Source organism: Carassius gibelio, chromosome B6 (genome assembly GCF_023724105.1).
Source record: "Carassius gibelio isolate Cgi1373 ecotype wild population from Czech Republic chromosome B6, carGib1.2-hapl.c, whole genome shotgun sequence".
Lineage (NCBI taxonomy): Eukaryota > Metazoa > Chordata > Actinopteri > Cypriniformes > Cyprinidae > Carassius > Carassius gibelio.
In genome coordinates this window covers 8417315-8433912 of record NC_068401.1, presented here as the reverse complement: position 1 = coordinate 8433912, position 16598 = coordinate 8417315, and the positions used below count along the sequence as shown (strand labels likewise).

Here is a 16598-nt window from a genome sequence, read left to right as displayed (position 1 = left end):
ACATACTGTTGACAAAAAACTTGCTTGAACATTATTTTTTTAATGTTTTTTTTGTTTTCAAACCAAGTATTATATGAATAAAATGCCTGAACATTTAGTATATTTTGAAATGTTGTTTTCATCAAATTAAATTCATTTAAATGTATTTTATTCATTTTAGAGGAAAAATCTAGAAAAATCTAGAAATTTACTTGATTTTGTCAAAATTGTTGTTAAAAAATGAAGGATCCTGTTTACATAAAACCTACACTAGGTTCTGAATAAAAAGCTTGAACATTTTGTTTAATATTAAATGTCTTAAGTACAATTCAGTGCCACTTAAAAAAAAAAAAAAAAACCTATATATATAAAAAAATAATATATCTATATATATTTAAGCTTAGTCCATATTTTTTAAGGAAATTTTCATCAAATGTAAAAATCTAAAACAAACACTGTGTAAAAGTCAACAATATTTTTTGTTACAGGATATTGAGAAGACAATGAACACCGCACTTCATGAGCTCCGTGAGTTGGAACGCCAAAACACAGCCAAACAAGCTCCTGACGTTGTTCTGGATACGTTAGAACCGCTCAAGAACCCTGCGAGCTCAGAGCCTCCGAGCCCCTTACACACCATCATGATCCGAGACCCGGACGCGGCCCTGAGACGCAGCAGCAGCTCCAATACAGAGATGATGACCACCTTTAAACCGGCGCTGTCCGCCAGACTGGCTGGAGCCCAGCTCAGACCTCCACCTATGAGACCTGTGCGACCCCCGCCCACACAGCACCGCTCCAGCAGCTCCAGCTCCTCTGGGGTGGGAAGCCCTGCCGTGACCCCCACAGAGAAGATCTTTCCAAACAACGCAAGTAATGCTGCAGCTTCCTCCACCAACTCTGGCGAGAAACCCGGGACCATGTAGCAGCAGCAGCAGGCCCGTGGTGCGGTGTAGCTACCTGCGCTGCTGAGGGCTAGATGCTCATTCCAGGAAGGAAGTTCAGGAGTGCCATTTCATTTCTGAATTATTTTTTGAGCCTTTGAGAGTTCTAGACATGTAGCTGAGTTTTGGCCTAGTGGTTAGGCTTGTTGAGCCGGGTTGTGGATGATGTGAGTCGAGTCTGGCTCAGGTGATTTTTCCCATTCCATTGCGTTCTTCCCATCATTTCCTGCCCTCTCTTTGAAAAAAAAAAAAAAAAAAATCCTACAATACAAGGGAAAAAAAGACAAATCCAGGGTAAATGTCATGCTATTATAAAAAGAAGGTTGAATAAAAAGATCAGTTCCACTTTTTTATTTTTTATTAATTTTATTTTCATTATTAATTTTACCTCAGAGTTACTATTAACTTGTCTTCTTTGTCCACATTTTTATTTAGAGCAAGATCAAGCGAGTGGTTTGCATTTATTTCTCTCTGCACTGGTTGGCCAGAAGAGTTCTGTTATTAATGAATGCGTAAACTCTCATTGGAGGACCGTTTTAAAATTAGTGATAAGTCCCGCCCTCCAGAACTGGACTGTACATATAATAGAACCAGACGGTCACTCAAAGACTGTCTAACATGGCCAGCTACCTTTGAGCTTTTGTAAATAGAGATATACTGTACTTGAACTTGTAATGCCTTTCGTTTGTAGAATAAGCGATATACATCGAAGTAACAACATAGCCAAGCTGTATACATATATGAGATGCAGAAAACCAATATACCAACTAATTGTATGAAACCTGTGGTAAAATGTAGTTTTACTTGTATATAAATTTTGGGTAGATTTCTTTTTAAATGTCAATCTTGTACAGCCGAGGAGAGAACAGGCAGGGAGACTAGAACAGCTTTTAAAATGTACAACCGAGACGCAAACAAATAATCAATCAATAGTCTGAGCCATTAATATTAATAATAGTTTGGAGAGTGCTCTACTTTTTTCTTCTCTGTGTTTTTTGAATCACATCAACTTTCTAAGTTCATCATGCCTAATTTACACATGTAAATGCTTCACTCTTATAAAGTTATGTGGCCTTAAGGCATTCCATTGAGCTCTATGTTATTGCAAGAATCCATCATTTACATATTTAAAATAGTACTGCTTTGGACATGTATTCCATATATACTCTGTTAACCGTTATATCAATATTAATACTTACTACCAGATGACACACAAGCTACCCAAGTAGAAGGGTATTTTACACCAAACATGCCGGGGACTTTTGATGAAAATTAGAAAAAAAAGAAAATAAAAGTATTAGTTGTCATAGTAATAATATCATAACAGAAAATTCTTATAGGACTCATTTTCCAGCTCAAAATATATTGTAATTTTTTTTTTCTATTGATTTTTACCATGATCCATTCATACTTTTGTGGGATTCACTCAAAAACTTTTTTAATTTTTATTTAATGCATTTGTAAATGCATACCACACTGTCTCTGACTATGGACAGATCCCTCCTCCCGATCTAAGTGTTCAATGTGATAATATCATAACACACATAAATTATAAATTATAAATATACAATAATGCAAAAATATCCTAAAATTACTTTTTTTTTTCTTTCTTTATTTTTTGGGGACATACTTTTGTAAGATTCACCATAAAGTCTTCTTTTTGTAAGATATAGGATGCCAATTAAAGCATCTTTTCTAGTGCAAAGAATGATGCATTTGTAAATCCATGCCACACTCCCTGTGATGAGGTACAGATCCCTCCTTCACATTTAAATATTCAATAGCCTAGAGAAACCAGCTCCAACAAGAGAAACTCCACTGCCCCCAATCTGTCATATCATCTCCGGTTCATCTTCAGCATTACCCCTCCTCCGTGAGCTGTGCTTGAAGAGGGAATACCCAGCCATGTACAAAATTTGCCCGACTGACCTAGATATCCACTTAAACACGCTGAGCCCAAAGCTTTAATCTCGTCTTCTTCGCTGATTATACCTTTGCGGTTTAACTAGGAATTTGCCACTTCACGCGTGCCAATCATAATGCTTGTGTAAGGATAAAAATAATTGCATAAAAATGGTTCTTCTAAGAAAACAGTACTGTTACAACGCACTATTTTTAATCTAGTAATATCTCTAGATTTGCGTTTGATGTCATGCTTGAACTGTTACATGATCTGTCTCCGTTAGTCTTATGTTTCTCGTTGGTGCCATGCTAATGTACGCTTTCATTTGGGGCATAAAAAAATTTAAATCTCTTCTGAGACTCCATGTACTGTTGCTGCCATCTTGAATTACTTGGAAATGCCTGATAATTAGCTTCTGTCTGAATTCCTCAGCTTTGTAGCAGCATGGGACTGCTGTCCGCATGTGAGGGAGACTGACTTGCATGTGCTTCTCTTTAGCAAGCAGCACTGTTTGAAGACTTACAGTGGTGCTTTCCCTAGATACAATTCCCAATGTCCTAAAATATGTTAACCTTTTAGCCGAGAGGGAGCGATTTGAAACCGGGTCTGTAGCTGTGAGGATTCAGCTCATCTCAGGAAGTGATTCTAATTTTGTTTATAAAGTCTCTTACCATACCACTTCCACATAGGCATCATTAATTTATCATATGCATAAAGGCTATTATTTACTATTACTAGGGCACATATCTATTTCTGGAGGGTCATTTGAATTCAGCCATGACACTTCTGCATAATTACATCTGGATGGATGAGCGTTGAATTCTGTTTACAGTAAAGAACATGCATAATATTGCAGTCATAATTCAGTGTATAAAACAGACAGTTTTGGGTCATTTTTCTGCGATTTGAAGTAAAACGTGTGCATACCCATAAAAAAAATTGAGATTTCCAGGTGTCCAAAGTAATTAAAATAATGGCAATTTCTATAGTGAATAAAGGTACTGTATGAGGGCTTATGTTTAATTTACAGTAAAGAAATTGTGTAGAATACTGCTATACATAACTCCTAATTCAATATAAATCAGACCGTTTTGGTTCATTCTTCTGTGATTTGCAATAAAGTGTTGCCAAGTTCATAGAAAATTAATTGTTACAGAATAACAGGAAAACCCATACCTGTACTTACTATAGAAACTGAATACTTTTTATGACTTTTGAGGCCTGGACATCTCAATTGTATAATTCTCTGATATTTCCGGGCCTCTAAAGTCTTTAAAAAATTATTTAAAATATCACCATTTTCCTTAGTAAATACAAGTATGAGATTTCCGTTATTCTCACTGAAAAAAATGAATTGGCTCCAAATAAATATGTAAATTAAAAATGTAAAATGAAATGTTTTCTTTATTTTTTTATTGTTAATAATAATAATAATAATAATAATAGTCCTCAAAAATACAAAGATAAATTTTTATCCAGTAATCAATTCTGACAAAAAGGTCATGGAAATGTATTAATAAAAGTGTGAGAGCCCTTGCATTACCAGTTCAGTCTTGTTTAGTGTGGATTTACCAGATAAACATTCTTCACATATCTGGACTAAGACAAATACTGCCCTCTGGTGGCCTTAAATGGCCTGTCCCTGCTCCCTCTGTTGGTCAGTGCTGGTAGAGAGAATAAAAACAGTTGGCAGACATGAAGCTGTCTGTTACAAATGTAACCACATTTCTTACTGTTTCTCATATGTTCTATCTTGTCTGAGTGTCATTCTTTAACTCTAGCTTGCACTAGCAGCCATGCACCAAAGGATCACGTAAATCAGTGTACGTTGAGACACCCACAACCATACACTGTCTTTACTCATGTTGTAATCATGCCTTTGAGTGTCATGAGTTTCATGCATTTGAATACTTGAGTATCAGACTTCTGCTCTGGAAAGTCAGCTCATTACGTTCTCATATATCTGTTGTACAGCTCATCTAGAGCATACTGTATAGTAGCGCTCATGTAACGAGCCAGTGTTTGATAATAAATGATATCAAGTTTACAGAAACTGCCATCCATAACATACTAAAATAGTCGTGGCTGTGTCACTCATCTCCGTCTATCTCTCCTCTGCCAGTGAACTCAAGGTTGTGCTGTGAAAAGCGTATACTTTTGCTGTTAAGTTAAATCTTCTACCCAAGCTAATGCATTGCAGTATTTAAGGCCGTGTTGGTCTGATAATAGGATGTTGTATGGTACTTGCACGATTACTAAGGCACTTGGTGCATCCCTGTACTTAATAGACTGTATGTGATGTTACTGAAGTATGTTTTGGGAATGTATGCTACATTGGGCGTGTATTGTACGTATGCCACAGTGGGTGTTTATTGTATGTATGCTAAGATAACAGAAAATATAGGCTTTCTCCTTCTCTGGACACTGTGTTCCACAGGACAAAAGTGCCGTCTGTCTGTAGTAGTGGGTTGTGAAAACTGTCGTTTGGGTTTTTTCCTCCTCTAAACACTTTGTCTAGTGATGCTGTTCTCAAATGAGTGTTTGAATGGTTGGATTTACCCCCCAACCCTCCCTGTGATGTTACCCTTCACCCTCCCACTGTTTGGATGTGAACCATTCTTAAGTCCAAATAAATACACTTTTTCTTTTGACCTTACATTAAGGTGTTCTTCTTTTTTTCTTTTTTTTTTTTATATAAGATGAAATGGATTGGTTGAAGCTTGTGTCATGTAAAGCTTGTGTTCATAATTCTATGCACAACTCTCACATTAAAACTTACATTACCGGTAATGTGAATAAAATTCAGCCCAAAATCAATAAAACATAGAAATAAAATAAAAAATATTACAAATGAAAACATTTTATTACTGGACAACATAAACAATCACTAATATAGCATCAAAACTGTTTCATCTATTATGTATTTCGGCAGAATTAACTGTTTGTTATTTATTTAATGAAGTATGAGTGCCCCCTGCTGGCGTTATGTTGCATCTTTCGTCTTTAATTTTGAGACCCCACCCTTCCCCCGTCTAATAAACGCTTCTCAAGCGGAGATGTGCTGATGATGTGTGTCTGTGTGGAAGCACAGTTTCCCAAGTGAGGAGGGAATATTACTTTAGCTATTAGTTTTCTGTCAATGACTGTTTTAAAACTGAAAGACTGAAAACACGTATTCTTATGGTGAGAGATAAGCAGATGTTTGTGTGAGAGAAAATATCATATATGGTGTTAAAAAAATAAATGACACAACGGATGATAAGAGCTCCTGTTCTCTGCTTTTATTGAAGCTCCATTAGATGAGGCATGTTGTCAGGAACTTCTTCTTTTTTTTTTTTTTTTTAGCGGAAAGAGAGCATTTAATGAATTTGCTTCAAAAAAGTAACATTTCAATACATCCATTTTTGGTTATAATATATATATATTCTGTGGTTAACGTTTTATAAAAGCAAAAAAGCGTTTTATAACCTTAAACACACCCACACACTCACACACACACACATATATACTATATGTAGCAAGAAATTAATGTCATTTAATATAATTATTGTTATTATTATTTCTTAACAACAGCTTGTTTTTAGTATTATTAAAATGTGTGTATTTTTCTAATATTTAGTGTGGGTGACAATACTATTATTCTTTTCATATTAATCTTGAATTTCATATTTTATTAGTATTTTAAATTAGTGATTAATTTTTTGTCATTTTTCTTTTTAGCTGAAGCCCATATAATGCTTATGTTCATATTGCTGTGTCATTTACTCTCACTTACATTGTTAAGATTAGATTTCAGCCCAAAATCAATAAATCACATAAATATAAAAGCTATTACTGGACTAAATAATACAAAATTAAAATAAAATAAACATTATTATTATTATAAATTTCATTTAATAATTTACTTGATAATGTGTTATTGGTTGTCATTACATAATGAAACAAAATGCAAGAAATTAACGACACATTAATGTGTATTTCATTATTTTATTTTTTATTTTTTATTTTAGGTGTAAAATGTGACCTGAACATGTTTTCATTAGATTCCTGTATTTACTAGAATGAACAGTGCGTCTGTGTCAGTGTAGAAGACACTTACTTGCAGTAATACCCTTGACCACTAGATGGCAGGAGAAGACGGGCCCTGGCCACTGGCTGTTATGAACTCTTAGAATTATATAACTTTTTTTGTGTTTTTGTTTCCTCAAAGGAGGTCTAAAAAGAGGCAATAAAGGGAAATAATTTCCTTTCTCAGAAAGCGCGCAGTAATTCCCATGTCTTTCAAAGTGCATTTTGATTTTCCCTGAGATATTCGCCAATCAATTATTCATTTGTCATAATGCTACACAATATAGGCAGCCAATCAGGCGTGGACTGTAGATAAACAAAATCCCATTTGTTACACCTGAGGGACTCTTAATAAACAAGACGTAAACATAAAATATATTATCACCCTCTCTCTTTTTAGTCATTTGATTTATTACTTAATCTCAAAATGCTTCCCACTCCCGTCTTTTGAGGACATTTTGAGGACATTTCATAACATGTCACACATTTTAATGCTAGCTATTAAAATAAAAAAGTTTTGGTATATTTTACACTGTGAAACGTTTAGTGAAAACATCATTTAATATTAGATTTATTAGATGTTCATAACATATCATTAAATAATATAGTCTAACTTTATTACATCACATAACATTGTCAGTGAGCATATACAATACTTACAATGTTTGCGATGACATCATAAAAAAGCAGAGATTAGAGTATGGACTGTTTCTCCAATGTTTAGGAATAGATAAAACATGTACCTCCTAGGATATATATGTTTAGGTTTTCCTTCTCATGTTGCTGCCTTACATTCGATGCTCTTATAAAAATAAAAGTGTTTCTTCTCTGTTGTTGTGATTGTGAAGTATGAAGTGTTATGACAGCAGGACTTGGTTGGGTGGATAAATTTTCAAAGCCACCAAGAACCTTTCAAAACAGCATGAAACTGACATTCAAGATCAACACACAGCACCAGTAAAGAATAGTAAGGCCTTATACAGCCTTATCTAGGCTATGATGCCTCCCAACAGCGCCAATTTCAGAATGATCAGATCAGCTTGACTAGACTGCTTTTGGCGAAACGAGGAATAAAAAGAATCAATTTGAATTTAAATGAGATACATTTGTCTGCAAAGTTAAAGTTGTTTTCTAGGTTTCAGTTTTGAATATCATCTAAAGGTGCTTTATTCAAAAACAAAATTGAAAACAATTCTTAGGCTGCATTTATTTGATCAAAAATGAAATATTATTACAATTTAAATGAACTATTTACTGTTTCTTTTAAATTGTAGTATTTCAGAATATTACTGTTGAACTATGGTTTTGCACTAAACACTTATGTGAAGAACTCAGAACAAAACAGGAAAGAGCGGTAAGAGAACAGGGCATGGATAAACTTCAGGTGCCATTCACTTTTCCTCCTCATGACATCTAAAGTGTTACACCTATCAGACTTGACAGCTTAACTCTGCTCAGAATCAGCAATAAAGGCTGGTGTGAAACCAACGAGATTGAGCCCAGATTCTAGAGGTGATAATGCTATGACAACATGAATTTAGAGCAGCTTCTGTAAACATTTTGACTGGATCTGTGCTCTGTAAAGCAAACCAGCATTCAGATTGTGGAACAACTGCCGTGTACCAGGGCCAGGGAACATAGCCTATTTTTTTCATTATTTGAATAAAACAGGCAAAATGAATGATTGTTTATGAATTGTGGACAGAATGAGTTATCATCGCTAAAACAAAATGTATCATTCTACTGAGTTGTAACTTTTGTGATGTCATGACTATAAATGGAAGTTTTTTTTCTGAATCTACACTGTGTTCCTTTCTTATGGTTTTTGTTTGTAGAGGAAAGCCTGTTATGTGACTAACCAATAGATGCTTCAAGGATACGTGAAGTTGTGTTTAATTTTTTCTCATGTCGACACATCATATATGTATCATAGACGCATCAGCTGTACAGTAGCAGGCACACTCATTCTCAATCAGAATGAATCCAGACGGTTTAAGCAATTTTACCCACACTTTTGGCTTTGGGTATAACGTAGATTAGAATTACTGCTACTATTCCATCATTAATCATGATAAGATGGCCTTGTATAAATCCACAGTGTTTATCTTGTGGAGAACTCCTACAGACAGAAGAATTAGGTCTACATATAATCATGAAAGAGGATGTTGTGTAAGTTTTTTTATTTGCTGTGCAAAGCAAGCTTAATTCAAATTAATTGTTAGTGTTTATGTCAGAACAGGAAATGTTATGATAATTTCTTTCACTCTCTTCTTCATTTTTACTTTATTGGGGCAAATGAACTGATGGCAGTTACTGTGCTAATGGAAAACCCTTGAGGAAAATTGCCATCAGAATTGCATAATTTACTATCATTATAAAATCTGTTTGCTCAATATTAAGGGGAAATAAAAACATGAAATCCGAGTGAATGTTTAATTATAGCTGCATACGGTGGACAGTGTATCTTTTTTGTTTGGGAGAAAGAGAGTCTGTGCCTATAATTTCTCCAGATGCTTTAAATACCAGTCAGTTATAAACAGTTTTAGTTCCAGTATGATAATGCATAGCATATTTCCTGTAATCAGTTTAAAGATTCTGTGATCTGTGGGGCTGTATAGAAAACAATTTCATGAGTATCTATACCTATTCGACTGAACAGTGCTGGGAAGTTTACTTTGGAAATGTAAGTTACTTCTAGTGAATGTTTTCAACTGTTAATAATTTTCAACCATTTAAACTATGCTAACCTTACAAAATAACTTAACAATGATTACTTGCAGACTTTCAAAATAAAGATTATAATTAATTTAAATATAAATATCATTTAAAGCACAGTCACCACAAAATCAGACTTTAGCAACTCCTTTTACTTTGGGACAACCCCAAATGCAGATTTTTTTTCTATGATACTGTTTTTGAAACAAATCTTTCCATAGCTACAACCGGAAACATTGTTATCTAATAATGTCTTGGAAAAAAACAGAAACTCTTAAAGGGATAGTTCACCAAAAAAGAAAAATTCTGTCACTAATTACTCACCCTTATGATGTTCCAAGACCATCGTTCTTCTTCATAACACAAATTAAGATATTTCTGATGAAATCCAAGAGCTCTGACCCTGCATACTGCAATGCAACTGAAATGTTTGCAGATCTAGAAATGAAATAAGGACATTGTTAATGTAGTCCATGTGACATTTCCCAGTTCAACCGGGATTTTATAAAGCTAAAGTAAGAGAATACTTTTTGTGCACAAAGAAAACAAAAATAACGACTTTATTCAACAATTCTTCTCCTCCACATTACGTATTCTGACATTATTGAGAGTACCACGATGTGTTGCATACGTTGTTTATGTGCAGATAATGGCAGAAGATGTGATTTGGAGGAGAATAATTGTTGAATAAAGTTATTTTTGTGTTCTCTGCACACAAAAAGTATTCTCACAGCTTTGTAAAATTACGGTTGAACCACTGATGTCATGTGGATTGTTTTACCAATGTCCTTGGGTCTGGGAACATTTCAGTTACATTGCCGTCTATGTGGGGGCAGAGAGCTCTTGGATTTCATCAAGGATATCTTAATTTGTGTTCCAAAGAAGAACAAAGCTCTTATGGGTTTGGAACGTCATGAGTGTCAGTAGTTAATGACAGAATTTTTATTTTTGGGTGAACTATCCCTTTAAAAAATAAAGCATACACATAAACCGAAATAGGAAATAAAACCTTTATCAAATATGCATGTGTCCTATTCTGTGTCCTTAACTCCTGGAACATTGTCTCATATTTGCAGTCAAGATTGTCTAAGATTTTCATAAATAACTGTAATTTAAATGCACTTTTTTACTCAGTAACTGTAACAGATTACAGTCACATTACTTTTGTAATTAAATTATGTAATTCTGTTACATCTAACTAGTTACTCACCAAAACTGCCTCTGAACCATTATGGGAGCTGCTTTATTTTATTTTAGCCAGGATCTTTCAAAGAGAACCTGTTCCAGAGAAACAGTTGATTTAGAAATCTCTTCATCTTTGTCTGTAGAGACATCTTTGTCATGTCTATGGGATCTGGCTACATCTTTAGATTCCAAGTTCAGAGAAGGGCAAGAAACACAAAAGAGTAGAAAAGTGGAATGCAGGAGAAATGTGGAATGCAGTCAGAAGGAATTTAGACAACATTTGAATATTAAATTTGCATTGATTGTGTAGGCCAACTAAGGTTAAAATGTATGTTAACTAATAACTTGCTTGTGTTGAGACAAAACAAACAGACAGGGCATCAAAAATAGCACGCAACAAGTTTGTAAATCTGTTATTGCTGGCAAAAGTGGAGCTGAGACAACATAAATGATGGCTGAATTGTCATTGTATGCATGTGAACTCTGATCAGTGTGAGATACAGTGTAAGCAGAGTTGTAAATTGATTTATTATTATTCATCATTACAGCTCTATAATTCAGTGGGAGTTACATGTGATCAGAGAATTTTTCTCTCTCTCTCCAAAAGACTGCTATAATCACATAACGGAATAAAGTCTCTTGGTTTACTCTCTGGAGGGCCATTGATTATTACCTGTCTTTTTCATCTTTACTGAAGCAAATCGGGAATTAATGATTTTTCCCCCCATACATTGCCACATTTCAAGTGGATAAAAATGCATGGAAAATGGATTTTCAAATGTCCTATTGTTCTCATAGACCTTCCATGAAGCTAAAACAAAGATGTCATTTCTGTTGTGCTGTACAGTTACAGTAGGTTCAGTTCCATTATAGAGTCCAGTGTATTTTGTTTATGTATTAGAATTTATGATGTATATTGTATCAATGTTTTTAAACCTTGATTGTCAATGAATCAAGACTTACTGAAATGCTGATAAAATCTATTTTATGGATTTTTTTTATTTTCACAGAGCAAAGAAAATAATACAGATTTTGAACAACATGATGGAGTAAATAATGACAGGATTTTTATTCTTGGGTGAAATAATAACTAATAATGTTAGTTCTCACCAACATATACTTGCTATTTCCCATTCAAGGACCTGCAGGAAGTTGTGATGCTGTCATAATGCTGTTACCATGGTAACGGCTCCTATATGCTTGTTTGTGCATTGTGCTAATGCTGGAGCAATCAGTCTGAATTAGTGCAGTTTGGCAGATGGCTCACTGAGCTGTATACCACGTGCACTCAACAGATCAATACAGCACCTCATTACAGAGCCCAAATCGAGAGACAGATCACATACCAGATACAGGTAGCAGATTCGAGGGAGAGTTTATATCAATGATGATCAGATACTTTGAGTGGTGGTTTGATTTCAGACAGCCAAGACTATGTTACTGGACAGCATTTCGAAAGTCCTTGCTTGTCCATATTTGAAGCAGAATTTTAGATATTTTGGATTTATTTATTTATTTATTTTTTGTATTTCATCATTAATTATCTTCATCATCTTTATCTGAGTACTATTTTAAATGAGTACTTAAGCTTACTCTCTGTAGACCTTAATGCAATTTAAAAGTATTTATTTTGCAGGTCATCACTTAAATTAACAAAGGCAACGTATTTATTTATCATATTATACAATGTGTGTGTGTACTAAAAATCAATTACATGGAAATTATAAAGAAAATATAAACTTCCTAATAGCAAACCATTCTTCTTCAGTGTAAATAAAGAATGCATTTTTAATCATAAAACAATGATATTAAAAAAGTCCAACAACTATTCATGCCTTCAGAAATTAAAGATTTATTGACCCTTCAGAACATTGCACAATTTTGTTTAAACTTCAAAGCTATGTCGTCACCAAAAGCCTTGTCGACATACAGTGCTGTTGCGCTTCTGATGTCCTGATTTCGAGTCTCGGCTGGCAAATGTTTCCCGATCCTGTTGCCCCTTTCTCTCCCACTTTGCTTCAAATCGCAATAAAGTCAGAAATGAAACATCTTAAACATCAGTTATGTGAAAATCTTCCATCTAACAGTCTAAAACTTTTGTATTTGTGTACAATGAAATGTGTGGGGGAAAAATATACTTTCAATCAAGTATGTTGTTGCCTAGAAACTTTGACATTTAAATACATTTATGACACAGCACCAAACCATTTTTCTGTCCTTTTTATACCCCTGAGCTGTGTTAAATGTCAATGTAAACCCGAGAGGCAAATTAGCACATTACTGGTCTTGGCAGCATTATAAGTGCCTGCTGAGGGGTTTAATTGCAGTGTATTTTAGCCTGTAAAAGGAAACACTTTGTCTGTACTTTGAACCCTTCCAGAACTATCCACTTATGTCTACCATGAGCAAAGTTTTATTTCAGGTGATACCAAACATCCCCCCGTCTGCAAAACTGGTTCCAAAAAGAATTTGTATTTTAAAACCATGCAGTTCTGAAAGGGCCATTGAGTTTACTTGTCACAAACAGTCTGTCTTTGCTGGTAAAGTCTGAAGACAGCAAGCCTTTAATTCTGAAAATTTCTCTCCAGGGGAGAACACAGTCAGCCGTAGCCCAGCTGTCCGGGAAAAGGCTCTCTGAGTGGGCATCAGGGGCTATAGGGACGTGCTCTGGGAGCAGAGAGAGCACTTTGGACCATACCCATAATCCAGCGGTAATCTGCTCTTAAATGCTAGGCTCTGGCTAAAGGAGTTGAGGGGTGACAGAGAGCGATGCACTGCAGTAAACAGGAATCAGGCTTTGGAAAAGTTGACAAGTATAGAGCTTTAGAAGGAAGGGTTTCCCACTTTTTTGCTGACTGAAGGTGATGATCACCATTAAGAAGACATGCCAGAATTTATGGAGGTAGTTAATGCAAAAGTGAAATCGAAATTGATTCAATTTACTTTCTTAATAAATTGCTAGTTTTGTTGTGAATGACTCATCAGAAACATAAGGTTGTAATATTTCATCAGATTTTTTTCCCTTAATGTCACCAATGTCTCTTATTTTTCAACTCTTCCCCATACCTACTGACTTATATAATAAAGTTTATCTTACTGTATATTTTTCTTATAATATTTCTTAAGTATCGTAATTCTTAACATTATGAAGTAAAATCATTTCAAACATCATTTTAATGCATTGTGGAGAATTCAGTCCCAAATGACACTGCGGGCGATGTGAGAACAAAAAGAAATTTTTATTCAGGTCTTATAAACATCAATAAAAATAATTCAGTGTAGCCTAAATAAAAAATGTAGCATTTTTGCCAATATTTGTGTTCACTATTTATTTGTATCTCTATTTGAGTTGGTTTTTGCAACTGAGCTGCAGGGTTTTCTGGCATTTAAAGAACACAAGATATAACAGATATAAATATCATTTTTTATTCATATTTCAAATGTGAATTGTTGAATGGTGAAAAGCAATGAAATATTTTCTCTGCAGCTCTAAAATTCCGCATTGCTGATGCTGCCCATGTTTACAAATAAGTACCAGAGGACATTGGATCTTAGCTGTTGCAAACTGTTCCTATAAGCGGCTCCGGGGAGCCAAATTACACATCTTTGCAGCTAATGAAAATGCATGGGAGAGCACACAGTGAGCCTGAATGAGGAAAACAAAACATGTTTTGGATATTTAATAGATATAATCCTTGTAATTTTTTCTCTGCATCTTTGAAATGTTGCATGTTAACATATACGTTTAGTTAGTTACAAAACGTGAGCCCTAGTAGTGTGCCACTTAAACCGGTGAGTGGATAAAATGGACTAGAGAGTGAACGTGAGCCAGAAGAAAAGAGTGTGTTTGCATTTAGCCCTGCTATATAGCCTTCAATCTGTGGAGAAAACCTGGAACAGTTGGTAATGCAATTGGATGACTCACCTAATGGTTTGTTGTAATAAGCGGAACTCTCTGCTGGAGACTTTAAAAAGTAAGATTACAACAAATGCTGTATTATGTGCTCATTGACATGAAAAGTGGGCCTCAAACGTCTTCATATAGCCAATAAGGAACTGACTGGGAACATATGACTGCAGATTTCCTGTTGCCCTTTGACCTTCAAACGCCACTGAAATGTTTCCCATTGTTTAATGCCACTATCTATAGCTCATGATGTGATAGTGCATTCAAACAAGATCTTGTGTCAATCAAATGCTTTCATATTCAAATACAGTCATTTTTATGTTATGCTTGAAAAACTTAGTTTTAGAAAAACTTAGTTCGTTTATCGCTATCTATGTGCTTCTGTACAGGATTCAGTCTTGGACTTCAGTTGGGGTCTACCAAGGAAATTCTGTTGTTTTCTTCCTTACAAATCTCTGACAGCCTTTACCACTTTTTAGGAATGCTAAAGCGTTCCAACCAGATTAATGACTCTATTATTCTACAATTAGTTGAAATAAATGAGGGGGTAAGGTTAAGCAATAGTTTAATTGCTCACTTAACATCCAACTGCATTCTTAAAATCTGTGTCTTGGAGGTTAAGAGCTTGTGGAGAAGCCAGTGATGACTTGGTTTTCTGTTTGAATGAATGGATAAAAGAAGAGCTGCGCTTTCCACATACACTTATGAATCACTTTTTTACGAGAGCCTTGTTTTTACTTAAATACTAAAAAATAAAGTCTCATTCACATTCTTCCCAGCATGCAATAGGGCATGAAAGATTAATATTATTAGACTATTATATTTTTTGTTGTTGTTATGATTAGTAACCTGACCCTTCTATGATACGTGGAGAAAGCAATCTGTTATCATTCCCATTCATCTCAGTGCACTTACTCAGCTGCTGCAGATATCTGCAACTTGAAGTCTGCAATCTTTGGAAATAAATGTGCTGTGACTGGAGCTACAAGTAAACGACTTGACGTTTTAATGTTCAGTTAAGACATACTTGAGATAATCAATTATAACTGAGTTAAAAAAAAACATGAAAACTGTTACCTTCATTTTAAAATTAAGGCTACAATACCTATTTTGAAAATGCACTATTACATACTTTTCTCCGTGTCTGGCAATGAACCGCTTGTATTTCTTTGCAACAACAAAAAAATGATTTGACTTTAAGATTTGATTTCTGTTGTTTGTAATATGGTTGCTGTGTAGTTAGTAGAACCTTAGTTTGATGTATATTTTGCAGCTGAATTGCTACAGAGTGCCTGGAAGCAGGCATTCACATTTCATATATGTTTCTCAGATCTGACAAGCTGTCTGAGAGCTGCTTTTATAAAATCTCCTCACATCTTCACATCTGTAGATTTGAATTCTGAACTGTTTCAGGGAAGAGATGTTTCTATGCAAATGCTTGTGCTGAAGGGGTGATTTAAAACATGGATAACCTATTTTTGATTGTTTTTAGCAAAGGTTCTCAACTGGTGGGTCATGACCCAAAAAATGTATCGCAGTCACAGGTCTATTTTGACATCAGCTACAGTAACATATGCAAATAGTTAACTGAATAACTGGGCTTGAAAAATACATACGCTTATAAACTTTTTAAAGGGAGGTAAAAACGCTTCCCACACCTTTTGTTCTTGCCGTCTAGGCCATGTGCACAATCAAGCAACATTCTGGTCTGAATTCAGTCACTTGCTAGAAGCCAAATCAGACAGATGGCATTATGGCATGTTGCTTGACATCTCTTCATTCTCAAAAACTCAAGAAAACTTTGCAAGGTTAAAGAAAGTGTGACAAAGACTATTACATGCGGTACACATCCAGCGAGGATAAATATGTAAAATGTAAAATCTAGCATCTGAAGCAA

At 34.9% G+C, this 16598-nt stretch overlaps 1 protein-coding gene across 2 annotated transcripts in view; it reads left to right on the top strand.

Annotated features, from left to right (window-relative positions):
* srgap3 (SLIT-ROBO Rho GTPase activating protein 3) overlaps positions 1-5482 on the top strand; it is an 81400-nt gene extending 75918 nt beyond the window's left edge. For both annotated transcript variants that reach the window (XM_052558713.1, XM_052558712.1), the window contains exon 22: positions 468-5482. In XM_052558713.1, the coding sequence (XP_052414673.1) occupies positions 468-905 (438 nt within the window). In that variant the 3' untranslated portion in view covers positions 906-5482. The remainder of the gene's footprint in view (positions 1-467) is intronic.
* The last annotated feature ends 11116 nt before the right edge of the window (positions 5483-16598 follow it).